Source organism: Panulirus ornatus, chromosome 13 (genome assembly GCF_036320965.1).
Source record: "Panulirus ornatus isolate Po-2019 chromosome 13, ASM3632096v1, whole genome shotgun sequence".
Lineage (NCBI taxonomy): Eukaryota > Metazoa > Arthropoda > Malacostraca > Decapoda > Palinuridae > Panulirus > Panulirus ornatus.
Window position 1 is genome coordinate 50,332,460 of NC_092236.1, and position 22,721 is coordinate 50,355,180.

General features: G+C 46.8%; 1 protein-coding gene across 21 annotated transcripts in view; it reads right to left on the bottom strand.

The window, feature by feature from the left end:
• The window catches only part of LOC139752858 (actin-binding LIM protein 3-like), an 837,860-nt gene that overhangs the window by 366,072 nt on the left and 449,067 nt on the right, over positions 1-22,721 (bottom strand). The window contains exons 2-3 of one of the 21 annotated variants that reach the window (XM_071668856.1): positions 8,829-8,849; positions 7,782-7,811 (exon numbers count right to left, since the gene is read on the bottom strand). The exons of 18 other annotated variants lie outside the window; for them this stretch is intronic. In XM_071668856.1, the coding sequence (XP_071524957.1) occupies positions 7,782-7,811; positions 8,829-8,849 (51 nt within the window). Of the gene's footprint in view, positions 1-7,748; positions 7,812-8,828; positions 8,850-22,721 lie in introns of all 21 variants that reach the window. 2 more of the 21 variants (XM_071668855.1, XM_071668857.1) reach the window with 2 other exon arrangements.

Genomic DNA, 22,721 nt, shown 5'->3' on the forward strand with positions numbered 1-22,721 from the left:
GTACCATCATGTTGAAATGGTCGTAAAGTCATGGTTAAGGGTCGCGTCTCCATGTTTAAGGGTGTAACGTTGTGCTAAAGGGTCATACCGTCGTGCTCAAGGTTTATACCGTTGTTCTCAAGGAGCCAAACAATTTAACATTCCCTCGAAATGGAAGGGAATAAAAATGTCGCCGATGAACGAGATCGAAGCATTAACTGCATGCACTGTCATTGTGAATTCATCCAGACCGCATTATCCGGAGACTGAACCACCAGATATACCGCCAGACGTTACGGCCTGGATATATATATAGATATATACATACATTCAGCGGCGGCCATGACGTTACAGGCCCGACTTAGGAGCAGATCAGCTGGCGGGATTTCTGGGTGGACCAGGGGGGGGGGGGGAGGCGGAGGGGAGCCTAAGCCCTGCGCCGCCGCGCTGCCACGACGTATGAACGATCCCCCGGTAAACACTTTCTCTTTCCATTCTAACATTCTTTTCAGTTAGAATCTATAAACATGTTAAAATCACAGTTAACCTGCCACAGTACAGCGATAGAACTAACGAGCATGAACATATAACTTATCGATCACAAGCTAAGGCCGAGGACTATATCTGTCGCCGTGCAAAAGAATGCAATTCAAAGATCATGTTGATACGACATGAAAACCAACACCATATCAACATTTCCTCTGAAATCAGTCTGACTGCTGTGTTGTCCAGCGATGAACTTATCACTTGGAGTTACTTCAACGGCTTTAGCTGCACGGACATATAAATCTATCTGTTACGCCTGGGATAATTTCGCTTCCTTATAACTTTACACATCTACAGAGGGAAAATATCCTAGAAACAGATCTTTGTAAATCTACGGCACTGACATTTTCCTCATTAGTACACTAAATCCTTTGATCTCGAACTCTACAAGACAATAATTAACGCCATTGGCGGGAAGTTGCCTCACCCCACCAGCCCTGTGACGTCACGCCATGACTCACACACACACACACACACATACACACCCCCCTTATAACCCGTCACAACCCAACTCGTACAACCCGTGCAACCTTACAACCATAGTATGAGTTCTTACTCACTTGATGATATAGAGGTTGAGGAGATGCGTGAACGTATGATGCGAATCTGTTGTTCGGTACGACAATGCGAGTTTGCGTTAAAGAGGTCCACGGTCAACAAAAACAGTGGCGGCAAGACGCTGTTGTCAAGAGGATGGCTGTGTTTTGGCATTCAATTTCCACTCGGCAAAAAGGCTATAATTTCCGTACATTTACGGCGGGCCGGCGCTCTGCGCTGTCTCACATGGCTCGTATATATGTAACCTCTTCTGGCCACTATCTCACTCTTAACTGTGGCTTTAACTAAGATGAACTAGTAAGCCAATCTTTACACTAGTACTTTGGCACGGCGGTACACGACCCTCGAGCACGATGGTACGACCAGTTACCACGACTATACGATCCTTAGGTGTGATAACCTGGGCCTTCCTGACGTGAACCTTAGGGTAACGAGTGAGAGGCCTAGCTGTCGTACCGTAGTGCTCAAGGGTTGTACCGTAGTGCTCAAGGGTCGTGCCGTCGTGCTCAGGGGTCGTACCGTAGTGCTCAAGGGTCGTACCATAGTGCTCAAGGGCCGCATCGTAATGCTCATGCGTCGTACCGTAGTGCTCAAGGGCCATACCGTAGTGCTCATAGGTCGTACCGCAGTGCTCAAGGGTCGTACCGTAGTGCTCAAGGGTCTTACCGTAGTGCTCAAGGGTCGTACCGTAGTGCTCAGGGGTCGTACCGTAACGCTCAAGTGTCGTAGCGTAGTGCTCAAGGGTCGTAGCGTAGTGCTCAAGGGCCATACCGTAGTGCTCAAGGGTCGTACCGTAGTGCTCAGGGGTCGTACCGTCGTGCTCAAGGGCCATACCGTAGTGCTCAAAGGTCGTACCGCAGTGCTCAAGGGTCGTACCGTAGTGCTCAGGGGTCGTGCCGTAGTGCTCAAGGGCCGTACCGTAGTGCTCAAGGGTCGTACCGTAGTGCTCAAGGGTCGTACCGTAGTGCTCAAGGGTCGTACCGTAACGCTCAAGTGTCGTAGCGTAGTGCTCAAGGGTCGTAGCGTAGTGCTCTAGGGTCGTACCGTAGTGCTCAAGGGTCGTAGCGTAATGCTCAAGGGTCGTACCGTAGTGCTCAAGGGTCGTACCGTAACGCTCAAGTGTCGTACCGTAGTGCTCAAGGGTCGTACCGTAGTGCTCAAGGGTCGTACCGTCCTCCTCAAGGGTTTACTTACGATCGAATCACCCAAGCCTCGACCAAGGCTCGGAAATTATGATCATACGACGACCAAGGAATTAGTGAAGGACTGAGGCTAGATTAGCCCCCCCCATGTTTACACTAATCACTCGTGAGGTGTTTTCTGGATCCTTCTCCTGCTTAACCTGAGCGAGAAACGTAGAACTCATTAATCTAATTAACGAACGAATGAGCGAGGAGGATCTGTAAAAAGCCATATAGTGACAGAGGAAGTTGTTAGTGCAGGTAATCAGTCAAAGATACGATTTAATTATGTGTGTGTGTGTGTGTGTGTGTGTGTGTGTGTGTGTGTGTGTGTGTAACATGAGTGTTGATAGACCTCTACGATGGTGTGACGGACGGGAGTTCTTGGTCAAGAAGAAATTTAACCTGTCCCGATGTAGCTCGCTGGAATGATTGTTTATCAGAAGATGGTTCGCTGGTTGGGTTATAAGTCAGACAATTGTTCGCTGGTTGGGTTATAAGTCAAACAGTTGTTCGCTGGTTGGGTTAAAAGTCAGACAATGGTTCGCTGGTTGGGTTATAAGTCAAACAGTTGTTCGCTGGTTGGGTTATAAGTCAGACAATGGTTCGCTGGTTGAGTTATACGTCAGATATATGTCAGATAATGGTTCGCTGGTTGGGTTATATGTCAGATAATTGTTCGCTGGTTGGGTTATAAGTCAGACGATGGTTCGCTGGTAGGGTTACATGCATCAGACAATGGTTCGCTGGTAGGGTTATATGTCAGATAATGGTTCGTTGGTTGGGTTATAAGTCACAAATGTTCGCTGGTTGGGTTACATGTCAGACAATGGTTCGCTGGTTGGGTTATTAGTCAGACGATGGTTCGCTGGTTGGGTTACACCCATCAGATGATGGTTCGCTGGTAGGATTCTACGTCGCACGACCATTCGTCGCTTGGGTTACACCCATCAGACGATGGCTCGCTGGCATGGCAGGGTTGTGCGTCCTTCAAGTGGCTTCCCCTTGACACTGTGCACACTGTCACGCTCCACTGGTGACGCCGCCGCCCTCCCTGGTCATCTGGTACATTAACAACACCCCCCCCTCCTTACCCCCACCCCCCAGGGATGGTCCAGCCTCCACGACTGAACAACCAATACAGGTATAAATATGTACATATAAACATGAGACCCACCCTGGCACACCCACACGAACCCCACTGTTGGACAGATGAAAATAAGATAAAAAAGACGAAGATGATGATACAAAAGGAAGATGACAGAAGAAAATGATGACAGAAGATGACAGAAGTCCAGCGTCCAACACACACACACACACACACACACACACACACACACACACACACACACACAAATAAACACTGCCATGATTCGTCCCTAAACAAACTCCAAAGTGAAATCCTGCTCAACACCTGCCTGAAGGAGGTGTGTCCCTCCTGAGGGTGTACTACAGGCATCACCTGAGATTGGGCAGCCTGACCCCTCCCCCACTACGTCAGGAGGTCCAAACCCTCACCTTCCCAGCAAGGGCGGACCTAACATCTTCCCTCCTGCAGTACATGGATCATCCCACGCCCCTTCGGCAGCTCAATTAGGGGCGCCCTTGACACCCGTTAAGACCGTGATCAACCCGCCCCTCAGGGTCCTGACCAACACCAGAACGCTACAGGTATTTCCCCTCGCGTACAACTGCACAACCCGCCCACCCCACCAGCCCCTACACACACACACACACACACACACACACACCTTCGTCAGTAGAAAGGGGACAACAGCCAATCCAGCTCCACTGGACGAGGAGGTTCGTCTGGTTCGGGAGGTGCCAGTGATGACTGTACTGACGTCCCAAGAACTTACTTCTTCAACAGTACTGAAGAATGAGACCTTTCTTGCATGATCAGAACACAGACATGTCGTGCTGTATGAGGCGCGACGGTACGGCCCTTGAACACGACGGCACGACCCGTGAACACGACGGCACGACCCATGAGCACGACGGTACTGCATTAAACACGACGACACGGCCCTTGAGCACGTTGATACGTCCCTTGAACTCGGCGGTACGACCCTTGAGCACGACGATATACGACCCTTGAGCACGACAGTACGTACACCATGAGTTCAACGGTACGACCCTTGTGCCACATGGTACAATCCGTGCTTATGATGTTGTGAGATCTGACCGGACACGACCTTTGACCTAACGTATGGCTCAGGTCAAACGCCAGATCATAATTACACCCTCAGGTCGTACCCGTTGTGCTCAAAGGTCATACCGTCGTGCGCAAGGGTCGTACCATCGTGCTCAGGGGTTTAAGCGAGCCCTTAATATCTAATTCCTTGAACATGAACACAACACGACCATTCTCTCCTCACATAAAGTATAAACTACACATTATCTCCTTATGTGAGTCAGTGTTTCAAAATCTCCTCTCACAATGTACCATTTTTCCCCCCCTCGTATATGAAAGCGGGAGATATTCCTGTGCCTCAGATGGAGCGCTGGAACCTCACCAAGGGTGGGAAAATGTATCAATGACGTCATGACAAGATATATAACCGGGTTGAGTCAACGAGACGCCTCTCAGCCCCGCTGCAATCACTCCCACCTCCTCCCTCTCTCCCCTCCCTCCCCGCCTCTCACTCCCTCTCCCCACCTCGCCCCGACCTTTGACCTCTCCGCCAAGCTCCACGTAGCCCCTGACATTAGCCCAAAGACCAGAGAGGGAAATAGCTCAGAGCTCACGATGAGGGAGAGACCCCGTGTGTACACAGCTCACAATCAACAAGGATTTTTACGTCCAGAGGTTCCATGACGTGAAGAAGTCCTACGTTCGGAAAGTTTACGTTCTAAACTTGAGGCGACCCACATATACCACCCTTGGGCAGGGGGGGGGGGGTGCCCGTAAGTTCAGAGGGACAAATCTCAGGGGAGGGGGGGTCCTATAAGTTGAAAGGGACCATTCTCAGGGGCCCCTATCAGCTCGGAAGGGGCCAGTCTCAGAGGCCCTAAAAGCTCGGATGGACCACCTCAGGGGGTCCTATAAGCTCAGAGGGACCACTCTCAGGGGGTCCTATATGCTCAAAGGGACCACTCTCAGAGGGTCCCATAAGCTCAGAGGGACCACTCTCAGGGGGGTCCTATTAGCTCAGAGGGACCACTCTCAGGGGGGTCCTATAAGCTCAGTGGAACCACTCTCTGGGGGTCCTATAAAGTCAGAGGGACCATTCTCAGGGGGTCCTATTAGCTCAGTGGGACCACTCTCTGGGGGTCCTATAAAGTCAGTGGGACCATTCTCAGGGGGTCCTATAAACTCAGAGGGACCACTCTCAGGGGGTCCTCTAGACTCAGAGGGACCATTCTCAGGGGTCCTATAAGCTCAGAGGGCCCACTCTCAGGGGGTCTTATAAACTCAGAGGGACCATTCTCAGGGGGTCCTATAAGCTCAGCGGGACCATTCTCTGGGGGTCCTATAAAGTCAGAAGAACCATTCTCAGGGGGTCCTATAAACTCAGAGGGACCACTCTCTGGGGGTCCTTATTAGTAGCTCACACATCACAGGCTTGGGGTGGGGGGGAGGGTAGGAAGGGGGATGAGAGCGGGGGGGTCCTAAACTCGAGTCCCTTGCCTGACAGGTCCTGCAGGATACGCGCGTTAAGGCCTATTAACGTCCTGAGTGACGCAAGAAGGTCAGAGGGCAAAGACGGGACGGCTCACTGTGGTGAGAGAGAGAGAGAGAGAGAGAGAGAGAGAGAGAGAGAGAGAGAGAGAGAGAGAGAGAGAGAGAGAGAGAGAGAGAGAGAATCATCCACGAGCGAGCGAGCGAGGAAGGATCTGCTGCTTCTGCTGGTGTGGTGGTGTCGACCACGACGACGACGACCCCAAGACACCGTCAGGATGTAGGCGTGACGACCCTACGGCCTGTGAGGGGTGAGGCTCCATACCACTGTGACGACCACATGACACTCACCGTCACGACCCGTCACCTACCTTCCTCACCTCACCTCACCTACACCTCCCTCCTCTTCCTCCTCCTCCTCAACTCAGCCAATAATCTCCCCCTTAATCAATAACCCTCCTCCTCCCCATCTCTCTCTCTCTCTCTCTCTCTCTCTCTCTCTCTCTCTCTCTCTCTCTCTCTCTCTCTCTCGTCACTCCACATTTTCCAAAACTATTCGTTCCTATCGTCTCTCTCTCTCTCTCTCTCTCTCTCTCTCTCTCTCTCTCTCTCTCTCTCTCTCTCTCTCTCTCCTGAACTACACGGCTCATCTCTCGTATCTCCCCTTTAACCTCTTAACACATCTCCCCATCTACCCCTCATCTGCGATCTACCCCTCATCTACGGTCTACCCCTCATCTACGGTCTACCCCTCATCTACCTTAATTACTCTTCGTACAACCCTACGCCCCCACACACCGCCCCCCTTCGTTCAACTACTCTTACCTGCCCCCTTGATTAACACACACCTCCCCCGCCCCAACCCCCATCACCACCCCTTTTATGCACACCACTTCACTAATCAGCTGATCTGTGTTTACATCAGCTGATTCTTGTTGTTGTGATCAGCTGACGCGGCGGCGACCACACTCGGGTCCACACGAACCAGTCACAACGGCTGTCACGGGTCGCTGGAACTGCTGGCTCCTCGTCACTGCGTCACGTCGCGTGACGCAGTGACGTTCTCCACATCATACACACACACACACACACACACTCACCACACAGGCAGGCAGACTGGCTAGGTGGGGGGGGGGGGGGGGGGGTAGAAGCCACTGGGCAACCACTCCTCTTGTGGCCTCAGTGAGTGATCTCACCACAGGAATTAGTCATCCCTTAACCCACAATGTAACGTCGCCCAGCTTGCACTTTTAAACCTCCCCACCGTTGAGAGACAACAGGGGGGGCCCACTGTTGAAACAGTCTGTTTACTCTCGAATGCATCACGAACAGGACACACTCAATCAAAAAAAAAAAAAATGAAAAGCATTGTCTATATTTGAAAGAATAAATATATATATATATATATATATATATATATATATGTATATATATGTATATATATATATATATATATATATATATATATATATATATATATATATATATATATATATATATATCTTGCACTGCATCTTAGATACAGAAAAGTATACATTAACAGAGTTCAATGCAACATGATGCAATATATCTGTGCCACACTGTACTATATCGTGCCATGCGTGTTCCTGTGAAATCATTATCATCATTTTCTATCAAACATGCCACTCCCTAAGATCTTGCCATGCGAATAAAGAAAACGCGGTGCTGGAAGCCATCACAAAATAGAGCACGGGAAGCAATTTAAAAAAAAATTTGATATATATATAAGAAAAAAAAAAGATATCCAGGTGTACAAACACTTCAGGATGCGTGAGTACACATGTACAATGGCGAGAAGTGTACAGGCTAGTACAAGATCAGGTGTACGTGGCGGGCATTACCTGTGAAACACAGTACACTTCTACAAGACATACCCAGCTCCACTGTCTCCACTTGAGCGCTGCCTTTGAGAGGGAAGGTGACACTTGGTTAGGAAAGGGGGGTGGGTTAGCACTCCAGTGATTCAGCCCATTAGTGTCGCTTAACCACTCGAGGACGACCGGTACGATCCTCGAGGACGACGGTTGGGCCCTCGAGGAGGACGACGGTTGGGCCCTCGAGGACGACCGATACGACCCTCGAGGACGACCGGTACGACCCTCGAGGACGACCGGTACGACCCTCGAGGACGACCGGTACGACCCTCGAGGACGACCGGTACGACCCTCGAGGATGACAGGTACGATCCTCGAGGACGACAGGTACGACCCTCCAGGACGACCGTAAGACCCTCCAGGACGACCGGTACGACCCTCGAGGACGACCAGTACCATCCTCGAGGACGACCGGTACGACCCTCGAGGACGACCAGTACCATCCTCGAGGACGACCGGTACGACCCTCGAGGAAGACCGGTACACGTACGACCCCCTTAAACACGACTGGTAAGTACGACCCTTGGGTATGATGGTCCTCGTCATTTGAACACGACCCCTTCAGGATCAGGGTTAAAGGCCACGACATCGTACCTAAAGGGTCGTACCTCCGTGCTCCAAGGTCGTACCGTCGTGTTCAGGGGGTCGTACGTGGTCCTCAAATGGTTAGAATCGACTGTTATCTTAAAAGTACAAAATTTTTAAATTTTTAGTGAAAAAAAATTATTAATACTAAAAAATCTACTATTAATTTTCTTTAAACCTATAAATATTCTTAATATTTGTAAAATCTATGGAATGATAATCTATATTTACAGTCAATACCATAACAAGGACATATTACTATATATATACTCAGTACGACATTATAATTGATCAATTACTCTCTCATTAACTTACAGTTCTAAATAATCTATTACTATTAATCTAAATAATCTATTACTACTCGTCTAAGTATTGTATTTCTAAGTGTCTAAATAATACTTTTTATTACTGAAAAAAAATAGGGACATAACAGAAAACAGCATGCACGGGGGGGGTACTTACCCATTTCATCGTTTTCATTGCCTTGTGCAGCATTAAAGGAACAAGAGAAGAGGTTAGAGAGGAGTCCATAATGCAACGACCAATTGGCCCACACTAAAGCTCTACATGCATGGTTAACTGACACCAAAATATCTAGGGTATCACACATATATATATATATATATATATATATATATATATATATATATATAAGCATAATAACCCGTCGGGGTGGCGACGAGAATGAATAAAGGCAGCAAGTATGAAGTATGTACATGTGTATATATGTATATGTCTGTGTATGTATACATATGCATACGTTGAAATGTATAGGTATGTATATGTGCGTATGTGGACGTGTATGCATATAAATGTGTATGTGGGTGGGATGGGAAATTCTTTTGTCTGTTTCCTTGCGCTACCTCGCTAACGCGGGAGACAGCGACAATGTATAATAAATAGAATATATATATATATATATATATATATATATATATATATATATATATATATATATATATATATATATATATATATATATATATATATTCAATCACCACTGGAATATATAGATACATACATACATACATACATACATATATATATATATATATATATATATATATATATATATATATATATATATATATATATATATATATATGTGTGTGTGTGTGTGTGTGTGTGTGTGTGTGTGTGTGTACCTTAGAAATAAATATGAAATACTATCGTAAACATAGATCTCAATACAGCTGAACTACAAGACAAACGTTGTATAATAAACTGTAATAAATTCCCAAGGATATCATCTACTGTTGTTGACCCGATTATATTAACAAAGGACAAAAATAAAAGCCAAAATAATAGCGAAAATAATGGTTCTTTCCTCTTGTGCTGAAGCCCATTAAATTCGATAGTCATAAAGTCTATTGTCATACGATAGTCATGAAGTCTATTGTCATACGATAGTCATGAAGTCTATTATATCATGAAATGTGTTGTCTATCATGACTTGGAAATATACTGTTATATGTATACATACACGTCATACCTGTGATGAAGTCTGAAGGGACATAAGTGACATCATCTGCTTAAAGAGCTTTAGGTAAATTCTCTATTGTGTTTCTACGAGGCAGACAACCTTATAACACGTACGTACATCTCAGAGTTCTCCTACTGGACGAGTTTGGGCAATGGGCATTTATCTAGATTTGTATATTCATTTATCATCTATCTATCTGTCTTATATATATATATATATATATATATATATATATATATATATATATATATATATATATATATATATATATATATATTCCTATGAGTCCACGAGGTAATGAAACACGATATGTTCCCATGTGCACTTTCGTGTAATAATCACATCATCATGGGAGATACAAGAAATATGATAGTCAGTTATATATATATATATATATATATATATATATATATATATATATATATATATATATATATATATATATATATATATAAAACACCTTCCACCCACACACGTCCGTCATTTTCGCCATTTCACTGCCGTACAAGGCACAGTTTCCGTTCGTCACTGCCAGCGAGCAGAAGAGGAGGTCATTAGAGAGTGAAAGTCATCAGTGCTCCGGCACCGTCATCACGGTCGTAATTACAAGCATTATTGAGGGAAATCCGGTTCTACTTCCCCCGCCATTCCCCGCTCGGGGTGCGTCCGGGCTTGTTTTCCCTGCAGGATGATCGACAGACCAACACTCAATCGGGGGCTTAACAAAACCCGAACATACATTTAAATAAACTCTTCTTTTTCTTTAATTATCCCTAATATCTAATACCCTTTAATTCTAAATGAACTCATATTCTTACCGAATTAATACTGAAACCAAATCAAAGTTGGTCGTAAACGATCTCGTTCGGCGTAGACGGCGAGAGCTTCCCGCGTTCGTCCTGGATTTAAAAAAAAACGATGTTTTTCCCGGCAGCCACTCGCCCCCTCACATAATCAGGAATGTACTGACCTCATGATCCCAGCCCTCGGGGATATATATCGCACACTTTCTACTCCTTTGTAGGCTGCCGGGGAAACTGTGTCACCTTATGTAATGGTGTGTGAATACTCTTTCTCGAAGTATCTGTGAGATACAACCCGATTATCTGTATCTCTTTTAGCTATCTAAGATACCCGATATCTGTATCTGTTCAGCTCTCTGTGATACCGATATCTGTATCTCTTTTAGCTATCTAAGTATCTGTATATCTAAGTTGCTACATGCCTCTCTCTCTCTCTCTCTCTCTCTCTCTCTCTCTCTCTCTCTCTCTCTCTCTCTCTCTCTCTCTCTCCTTGCCGAAACGCACAAACTCACAAACACTAACATGCACAAAACAAAAAAAAACAAAAAAACAAGCAAACACACACACACACACACACACACACACACACACACACACACACACGGGGGCCCCGGTGTGTAAAACCCTTCCCCCCCCCCCCTCTCCACGTACAGTACAAATTGGTAATTACAATTAGGTAGTTACACGTGCCTTGGGCTGGTATGTGCGTGTGTGTGTGTGTGTGTATACCCAGTTCCTATATGTCCTGTAGGTGGAAGGGGTTTGTTTACACTCGTGGGGTCGCGTCTCTAGAACCTTCTGTTCCAACTTTTCAAACTTATGTTGTCTGCATTAACCATCTCCTCAGTCTCTGTACTCCACTCATCCCATCACACATGTATCACAAGTGCATTTCTTTACATATGTCATCTTTTTTTTTTTTAACAACTTTATCTAATTTCATGTTATGTTCCCTGGGTGTTCTATCGCCACTGTCTACGTCATGTTATGTGCTTTGGGTGTTCTATCGCCACTGTCTACGTTATCGATTTGTTTTGAAAAAAAGAACAATAACTTAAAAGATTGTGATCATATCATTCCTCACTCTTCTCTCTTCCAAGATGGGCATATATATATATATATATATATATATATATATATATATATATATATATATATATATATATATATATATATATACCCTCTTAACCCTTCCCCTGTCAACTCGTCTCTCATAATCCTGGAACCATTTCTGTTGTCTTCTTCTGTACCCTCTCTATGACCTCTCTCTGCATCTCCAGGTGAAGCGGTTGACCCAAGTTGAGAACCACATTCCATTTTTGACCTCATGCAGGCATAAAGAAACCTTATCAAACATTTCCTCATCCATGGATTAGTCAGCTATTCTGATATCTGTCCAAAGACATGTTTTGTGTCCTGAAGTATTCACTAGCGACAGCTTAATGACCCACAGATCCTAATAATGTAATTAATAGGATCTTTGTTAATGACTAAGTAGGTCGATCGACTCCCAGGTCACTTCCTACACTTAAAAGTCTTGACCTGTTGTATAATTATTATCTCGAGGTCATTATTTCACTATCTCCTTATCCTCACCTACTGTGTATCTACTCAGGTTGAATGCCATCTATCAGGTTGAATGCCATCTATCAGGTTGAATGCCATCTATCAGGTTGAATACCATCTATCAGGTTGAATACCATCTATCAGGTTGAATACATCTATCAGGTTCAATGCCATCTATCGCGTTGAATGCCATCTATCAGGTTGAATACCATCTATCAGGTTGAATGCCATCTATCAGGTTGAATGCCATCTGTCAGGTTGAATGCCATCTATCAGGTTGAATGCCATCTAACAGGCTGAATACCATCTATCAGGTTGAATACCATCTATCAGGTTGAATGCCATCTATCAGGTTGAATACCATCTATCAGGTTGAATGCCATCTAACAGGCTGAATACCATCTATCAGGTTGAATACCATCTATCAGGTTGAATGCCATCTAACAGGCTGAATACCATCTATCAGGTTGAATACCATCTATCAGGTTGAATACCATCTATCAGGTTGAATGCCATCTATCAGGTTGAATACCATCTATCAGGTTGAATACCATCTATCAGGTTGAATGCCATCTATCAGGTTGAATGCCATCTATCAGGTTGAATGCCATCTATCAGGTTGAATACCATCTATCACGTATCAGAACAGCTTTGGAGTTTGTCGAGGTTCCCTTGTAAGCTGATGCAGTCTCCCCCCCTCACTGTCCATTTCCCTCACGACCTCTGCATCATCTGCTAACTTCAGCTACCAGTCCAAAGCTTCAGGCACGTCATGTACACAGACCACGTGTGTGTGTGTGTGTGTGTGTGTGTGTGTGTGTGTGTGTGTGTGTGTGTGTGTGACCCCAGCTGGTGCAGATGAACCACCCTCCCCCATGTAGACCAGCAGGAGGGAGGTGGTTCAGGGGTGACCTAAAAATGGCCCGTCTTCTCTGCCTGTTGAGCTTATCTGAGGTAACAAGGGGGAGGTGGTAGGACTCACTCACACCGCCCACATCCGCCCACAGTCTTGCCAAGGGCACGACGACGTAGCTAAGGGTGGGGCGGAGGTGGTGCACGCCCCGACCCCGCTCCCCCACCTCCCCGTTATCCGCCCACACCCGCCACCCAGCCATCCACTCGACGCTGTTCTCCCCCACACAGCACAAACCAACCCCCTCCACCACGGACCACCCTAGGGTGGAGGAGGAGGAGGAGGGGGGGAACCGGTCTCTAACCCCCCCCACCCTCTACCTCCCCCCCCCAACACTGTACATGGTAGGGGGGGTGAAGGGGGGGGAGATGGTAGAGGGTGGGGGGGTGAGAGGTCAACATGAACGGGTTACATACCTCATATACAACTTGACCTCTTGCACACGACGGTACGACCACTGAGCACACGACGATACGACCACTGAGCACACGACGGTACGACCACTGAGCACACGACGGTACGACCACTGAACACACGACGGTACGACCACTGAGCACACCACGGTACGACCACTGAGCACACGACGGTACGACTCTTGAGCTCACCACGGTACGATCACTGAGCACACCACGGTACGACCACTGAGCACACGACGGTACGACCACTGAGCACACGACGGTACGACCACTGAGCACACCACGGTACGACCACTGAGCACACGACGGTACGACCACTGAGCACACCACGGTACGACTCTTGAGCACGACACGACGGGTCGACCTGAGGTCACTGACGCGTCTGATCTTTGACTGGTACTTCACGGGTCAGTGGTCCTACCGTTGTACCCAGTGGTCGTACCGTCGTACTCAGAAGTCGTACGTCGTACCTAGTGGTAGCAACGTCGTACCGTGGTCGTACTCGTACCCAGTGGTCGTACCCTAGGGTCGTACCGTTGTAATCAAGAGAATCAAAATGATTCTCCGTCAATATTTACGTGCCCGGGTTCGCACGGGGTAGGCGGGCCGGGCTACGTCATGGATGGCGGGCTACGTCATCGATGACGGGCTACGTCATCGATCGCAGCCAATGATTTATTCACTTGGGAAGACATTCCTGCTGTTCACTACACCACCAGAAATATTCCCGAGGCTTGGCACTAGATAACGAGACCCCCCCTCGAGTCAGATAACATAGATTTAAGATAAGAAAAAAGAAAAAAAGACATTTTAATTTCGTAACATCAAGTGATATCTGGCACGTTTTTACCCCCCACCAGACCTAAATGCCAGACATTCCAGGAGAGGATTATTATTTTTTTTTCTTTTAAATATATTTTTTTCCTTATCTGAAATTCCTTTAGTTCTGACTGGCTCTTATGCTTTAGATGGGTCTGATATGAAGTGTGGTTATGAAATAATTATATTTCATTATGTTCCACTGCATTTATGGAGTTATTTTGCATAATCATCACTATTGTACATGTCAGATGAACTGAGCACTGAATCTTATATTAAGTACTGTGTACAATTACATTACCGTCCATAGGGTATTGTGCAGGATTACACTGACGTATTGTACACAATCACATTATCGTGCATGGAGTACAGTGCACGATTACATTGACGTATTGAGCACAATTACATTATCGTGCATGGAGTACAGTGCACGATTACATTGACGTATTGAGCACAATTACATTATCGTGCATGGAGTACAGTGCACGATTACATTGACGTATTGAGCACAATTACATTACCGTGCATAGAGTACAGTGCACGATTACATTGACGTATTGAGCACAATTACATTACCGTGCACAGAGTACAGTGCACGATTACATTGACGTATTGAGCACAATTACATTACAGTGCACTCGGCATAGTGCACAAAAACATTACCTAACAAATAAAAATTGTGCAAAATTACATTACTACCGTACACTGAGGGCTGAGCACAATTACATTATCTTCCCTCTACTTTACGTACGTGCATACATGTGGCTCTACATCCGACCGTCATGAGACACACACGGGTTCGAAACCCAGTGACACACACTAGACGGAGGGGCGTCAGGTAGTCGAACCCCCGGTACCCAGCGAGAGGCCATGCACACGGCGCGCTCTGCATGACCCAACCCGGGATACAATGGCCCGTCCAGACCTCCGCAATAAAGAAGTGTGCTATCATAACGAGGTCATCCCTTCCCTCCCAACACTCTAATTATATATACATCAGGAAATGATTCGACAGGGTTGTGAGAGAGAGAGAGAGAGAGAGAGAGAGAGAGAGAGAGAGAGAGAGAGAGAGAGAGAGAGAGAGAGAGAGAGAGAGAGAGAGTATGATTTGGAGTTAAGCGTGGTGCTGTGTGCTTACGTCAACGCACAGTGTGTGTGTGTGTGTGTGTGTGTGTGTGTGTGTGTGTGTGTGGGTGTGTGTGGGTCAGGTGTGGAGTGTCATGTGTAGTGAAGACCATACATCATCATCATCACCCACCCACACACACACACACACACACACACACACCTGTTCCCCCACACCTTCCTCTCTTCTACACACTGCACTCCAAACACGTGTTAGTCTGACAGGTGTTCGACACACCTGCTCTCCTCTCCTCCTCTCTACTGCACCCTACACACCTGCTCATACACCTGCCTCGTCTATACTGCTCTGGTGCATCTAGTGCCACAAGAGAGAGACATTCTATATTGGCATTACCCCCTGCACCACCACTACACACCAGCTGTCACAGGTGGTGGAGCACATCTGTCTTTACTTCTCCACACACACACACCCCTCCACCTCCTACTCCACTGTGGTACTGTACACACATACCATACTCGCTATGATTTTCCTTCATCGTGTTTTATCACACACACGACCTTGAAAAATCATAATGACAGGGTGAACACAAATGAGCATTTATATATATATATATATATATATATATATATATATATATATATATATATATATATATATATTTTTAATTTTCTAGAAGAAGGAACAGAGAAGGGGGCCAGGTGAGGATATTCCCTCAAAGGCCCAGTCCTCTGTTCTTAACGATACCTCACTATCGCGGGAAATGGCGAATAGTATGAAATATATATATATATATATATATATATATATATATATATATATATATATATATATATATATATATATATATATATATCCTCTATGAAATCCTTCTTAAGTAAGACATTATTAGTAGCCTCAACTGATACAGAAGACATGCACCACGCCAGTAGCGTCAACACTGAACACGAGGAAACAGTGAGGGAAGCAACGAGATGGGAGGAGGAGGAGGAGGAGGAGGAGGAGGAGGAGGACGTTACCGTGCGAGGGAGGACGTCCCTGAGGGTGGCAGGGGCGCAGGAGGACCAGCTGCAGCTTACCTGTGGACCAGACAGAAAAAGACACAACATTAATATCATGTGAATGAATAATCATGCAGAAAATGATGAATATATATATATATATATATATATATATATATATATATATATATATATATATATATATATATATATATATATATATACCTTTATCTTTCATTGAATGTCTTTATACAACACATCAATTTATATCTACGATGACTTTCACATCAGCCTGCACAGGTTAATAATACATCCAGTGTTAATGATAACTTGGTAAAGACATATTGTAGAGGTGGAACACCTGGGTAAGGTCTCAGGGCAGGAGGCAAGTAGTGAAGACCATCGAGGGAAAGACCATCGAGGGACGCCGACAGACGAAGGGAAGACCACGAGAGGAGGAACAGGGCACTCGGAAACTGGCCATCCTAACGCTACAAACAGAACCAATGATAACAGTCTATACCACCACAATTTTTTTTCTCTTTTCATCCTTGTCTCTCGCTTTTCCTACAAGACTTTCATCATGATGACGTAAGGAAAGTATTAAACCTTTGCGAGGGTCGTCTGTCCGAGACTTTGGCATTCGTGTCTGGAGGGGGTGAGGGGTTGATGTTCGAGGGATCCCCCATCTCCTCTGTGGCTGGTGGGGCGGTGTCGCAGGCGATGCGGGGCGCTGAAGGAGAGAGAGAGAGAGAGAGAGAGAGAGAGAGAGAGAGAGAGAGAGAGAGAGAGAGAGAGAGAGAGAGAGAGAGAGAGAGAGAGAGAGGTGGTCAGGATGTCCTCGTTTAAGACCCCCCCCCACACCCCCCACAGACAATGGACTTCGTCATATCAGGTTAAGAAGTAAGAGCTTGGCAGTGGTAGAGATACGTCTTAGCGGCGGGTTTGCGCTACGATGTCAGACTGCGTGTGTGTGTGTGGGAAAACCGCAACCCAGACGGAGAAGATATTTCTCTCTACTGCGAATCACGACGGCTGTCTGTGTGGCTGGCTGAGGGAGAGCTCTTCTCGTCCACGATTCCTGGCACACACATCGCAGCGCTTTGTGTCTAGGGGGGAATGTGAGATGTGTGTGTGTGTGTGTGTGTGTGTGTGTGTGTGTGTGTGTGTGTGTGTGTGTAGTGTAGTGTAGTGTACTGGCTTGAGTCACCGAGGGATGGCATTACACAGGATATCAAAGTTGATAGCCAATAGATGGATGAATGTAGTGGGGGTGGTACTACTGCTTCAGGAAGGTCTGGGAACTGCCCAACCGACCTAGGGCCAAGCAGGCCACAAAGGTCTGCGTGTGTCCCCCTCTCTGGGTGCAGGTGACCTGTGACCTCCTGACCACTGGCTGACGGCTGCTGCTGCTGCTCCTGCTGCTGCCACGGGCATGATGACCCACTGACTGAAGGTCATCATTGATCTATACCTGACCTGGGTTGACCCCCTGCTGTCATCATCCTAGGTTCCTCAGTATGATGAGGCAGGAATGGACTGTGTGTGTGTGTGTGTGTGTGTGTGTGTGTGTGTGTGTGTGTGTGTGTGTGTGAGAGAGAGAGAGAGAGAGAGAGAGAGAGAGAGAGAGAGAGAGAGAGAGAGAGAGAGAGAGAGAGAGAGAGAGAGAGAGAGAGAGAGAGAGAGAATGTGAATTACCGCTCCGCTTTGTACCTCCTGGACATCGCAAAGTCCTTAACCCTCAACAGAAACTCCTGCTGATGCGTCGAGGTCAGTGGGAAAGGGAGGGGCGGGCGAAGGGGACGGACGGGGGGAGGAACACTGAGTTCTGCCAGAAGAACAGTGTTCATCGCTACGAACTCTTGCCCATCCTGCGAGCGGCAGCGCTGAAGACGATGGATGCGCCAGAGCCCAAAAAAGGTCCAGGAAACTGGGGGTCTCCATGGCTGCGTTACATTACAGGTTACATCATAAGTGAATTATTATAAAGACTAAATGACAATAAACGCATGATATAACAAAGGACATGATGGGTGAACAATTCACCATAAGCGAAGTTCCGACACCTTTCAAGGATCGGAGGAAGAACATTGTTATAGAGAACATGTTCACACATATCATCTAATGTTGGTTGGGAATCGCCTCTGAATTCACTGATGTTGCAACATATCAAGAACATAATGTTGCAACAGGTCATGAACATAATGTTGCAACAGGTCAAGAACATAATGTTGCAACATATCAAGAAGATAATGTTGCAACAGGTCAAGAACATAATGTTGCAACATATCAAGATCATGATGTTGCAACAGGTCAAGAACATAATGTTGCAACAGGTCAAGAACATAATGTTGCAACATATCAAGAAGATAATGTTGCAACAGGTCAAGAACATAATGTTGCAACATATCAAGAACATGATGTTGCAACAGGTCAAGAACATGATGTTGCAACATATCAAGAACATGATGTTGCAACAGGTCAAGAACATGATGTTGCAACAGGTCAAGAACATAATGTTGCAACAGGTCAAGAACATAATGTTGCAACATATCAAGAAGATAATGTTGCAACAGGTCAAGAACATAATGTTGCAACAGGTCAAGAAGAACATAATGTTGCAACACAAGAAGAACATAACGTTGCAACAAGTCAAGAACATCATAATGTTACAAGAAGAACATAATGTTGCAACAAAAGAACATAATGTTGCAACACAAGAACATCATAATGTTGTAGGATGTATGAGAGAGGGGAACTCTGCTGGCAAAGTTTACATTAAGTCTGTTCAGCATCAACAAACAGTAAGGGTAAACTGCTATGATTATCTAAAGCCTCAGCTTGAGCCAGGCAATTACATCATCAAGGTGATTACTGGTCCTGTTAGTGGGACCATGTCGGACAATCACTAATTTACCAAATGGCGTCCTAGGTACGTCTCTTCGATGTGTGTCCCCTGATGATGTGATTATTACACAAAAGTGCACTTGGGAACTTATCGTGTTTCATTTTCCCCGTGGACTCATAGGAATATCTTGATCACGCGCAAAATTGTGATCCTTTCCAATATATATATATATATATATATATATATATATATATATATATATATATATATATATATATATATATATATATATATATATATATATATATATTTCTTCTTGGTATCATGATGGTTGATGATGGATGACTCCGCCTGTTTGGACTAGATTTCAACTCGAGTGGAAAAGATTTTGTTCGAGTTCTTTCTCAATGATTATATCGTAAAGTTCCCAATACGTAGACTCAAGTTGTGGTCAGTCACGGGCGCCAATGTGTGGAGCATCTGTTAAGTCATCAGTCACAACCATGCGTTGTGAGGAGCCTATGTCAGTATACGAAATACGTTCAGACTCCCACATGTAGGGTGTTCCGCAAGCCATGTTGGAGGGAGTTGGGTGCAGTCTGTGTGTGTGTGTGTGTGTGTGTGTGTGTGTGTGTGTGAGGAGAGACGCACTTGGGGGATCTACCCTGGAGAACAGGCCTGCCACTCTGTGGTGAACGCGCTCAACTCCTGACTCACTCTCGAGTGACGATGTTTTTGCCGATCCACTCACATCCATCTCCCCCCTTCCCATCTCTCTCTTCTCTCTCTCTCTCTCTCTCTCTCTCTCTCTCTCTCTCTCTATATATATATATATATATATATATATATATATATATATATATATATATATCTCGCTGTAAGACCTACTACATGTGACAATGAATTAAAGGACACATGTGCCATTTTGTTCCTCTGTGTCAGCACACAAGATCATGTACATCCTTACTCTACTTACGAGAGTGTACAGACGTACTAGGTGTACATCGCGGTGTGTACACCCTCACCGTGCACGTGTCAGTGATGGTGGTGGCCAGGGAGGCAGGCCCACCATAGGGAGATGAGGAACCAAGGAGACGAGCCAGAAGGGAGAAGGTCGCCCCATGGAACCAATCCCTTTCAGCTCTTGTGGGAGTCCCAGCCCCGTGGCTGGTGGGAGGGAGGGAGTGGGAGGGAGGGAGTGGGGGAGGCTATAGGGACGGGTTGGAGGCGTTGTAGGAGGAAGTAGAAGAATGATTGGAGGAGGCAGCATGACTTAATTCCCACCAATTACCGGGAGGCGTTGGCTAGCTGGCCTCGGCCACCATTAGCAGTGTACACCAGGTATAGAAAAGAAATGGAGTCATCCGGGTTATTGTGACGTGTATGTGTGTGTGTGTGTGTGTGTGTGTGTGTGTGTGTGTGTGTGTGTGTGTCCGGCATCAGTGGTGAGGAGGGGCTTGGCTCCGGCACCTGGAGGCGATCGTGTGCATGGGGCACCGACCGGTGATGTGGGCCTGTGTGATGCCTCGGGCAACACCCTCCTGACGTAGGGCCACCACGAGAGAGAGAGAGAGAGAGAGAGAGAGAGAGAGAGAGAGAGAGAGAGAGAGAGAGAGAGAGAGAGAGAGAGAGAACGTCTCGTCTGGTAACTCACGCAAAAAGAAAATGACTAACATGAATAAATAGATAAAAGATTTTCTTTTCTTTTTAGAAAACAAGGAATGATATAACTCCAGCACAGACCCAACACCCACACCACACACCCTCCCCTCCTACCACAACCACACCACCACCACACACCCTCCCCTCCTACCACACCCACACCACTACACACCCTCCCCTCCTACCACACCCACACCACACACCCTCCCCTCCTACCACACCCACACCACCACACATCCTCCCCTCCAACCACACTAACACAACCACCACACCTCACCCACCACACACCCTCCCCTCCAACCACACTAAAACAACCACCACACCTCACCCACCACACCAACAAAGCCACCACACCACACCAACACAGCCACCACACCTCACCAACCACACCACCACACCTCACCAACCGCACCACCACACCTCACCAACCACACCACCACCCCTCAACCACCACACCAACACAGCCACCACACCACACCAACCACACCACCACACCAACACAGCCACCACACCACCACACCTCACCCACCACACCAACACAGCCACCACACCTCACCCACCACACCACCACACCTCACCCACCACACCAACACAGCCACCACACCACCACACCTCACCCACCACACCAACACAGCCACCACACCACCACACCTCACCCACCACACCAACACAGCCACCACACCTCACCCACCACACCAACACAGCCACCACACCTCACCCACCACACCAACACAGCCACCACACCTCACCCACCACACCACCACACCTCACCCACAACACCAACACAGCCACCACACCTCACCCACCACACCAACACAGCCACCACACCTCACCCACCACACCAACACACCTCACCCACAACACCAACACAGCCACCACACCTCACCCACCACACCAACAGAGCAAAGGTATAAATATTGTATATCCTGTTTTGTAATTGACTCTGGCGCCCTGGTGTCAGGAGACGTAAGTGGTCCCCCAGCACGACCCATGCAGGGGCCCGGGGCTGGTTCGCTGTGCCACATGACACCTACAGTGTGGTGTTGTGGTACGTAACAACATGGTATATAGCACGTTGTACGAGGGTATAGCTTGCTGGGAAAACCCCTCACTCAGTACCTGGTCAAGTAAGTCTTTGGCGGTCTTCTAACCCCACAGCTCGGGCTGGACCCAGGCACATATAGGCTTAGTGGGTTCTTAGGTCGACCAAGCTGTTGGATGCCGCAGCCCGCACAAAGCCCCCAGAGCCAAGCTGGTCTTGGGGGGGAAGGGACACTTCGTAGCTATACTTCCAGAGCCTTCGGTGATCACAGACATTTCCAGAGCCTTCGGTGACCACAGACATTTCCAGAAATCAAGTCCATAACCAGGGCCGCCACCATCTACCCTCGAGGAGGACTGGCGTGTCGTGGGAGTAAACCTGCCCACCACATACTACCACACGGATCTCCACACCACGATCACCACACCGGCAGGAAACAAGAGATGGGAAATACAGATGGAAGAATATAACCCTTCATGTACCCGGGAGCACTGTCTTCCCCCCAACACACCCGTCTACAACCCAGTCTTTCTCTATATATACACCTCATGTGACCTCCAGCGATAAGGGGAAAAAAGATACAAATAATCCCTCATTATCTTTCTTATCTAGACTGTCCGATGTTTTGGATTCATTCCGATATGTTAACATCTCCAGACGTCGCGCGCGGATCCCACACATACACACAGGCGCACGACGCTACAACGCAACCCTTCCA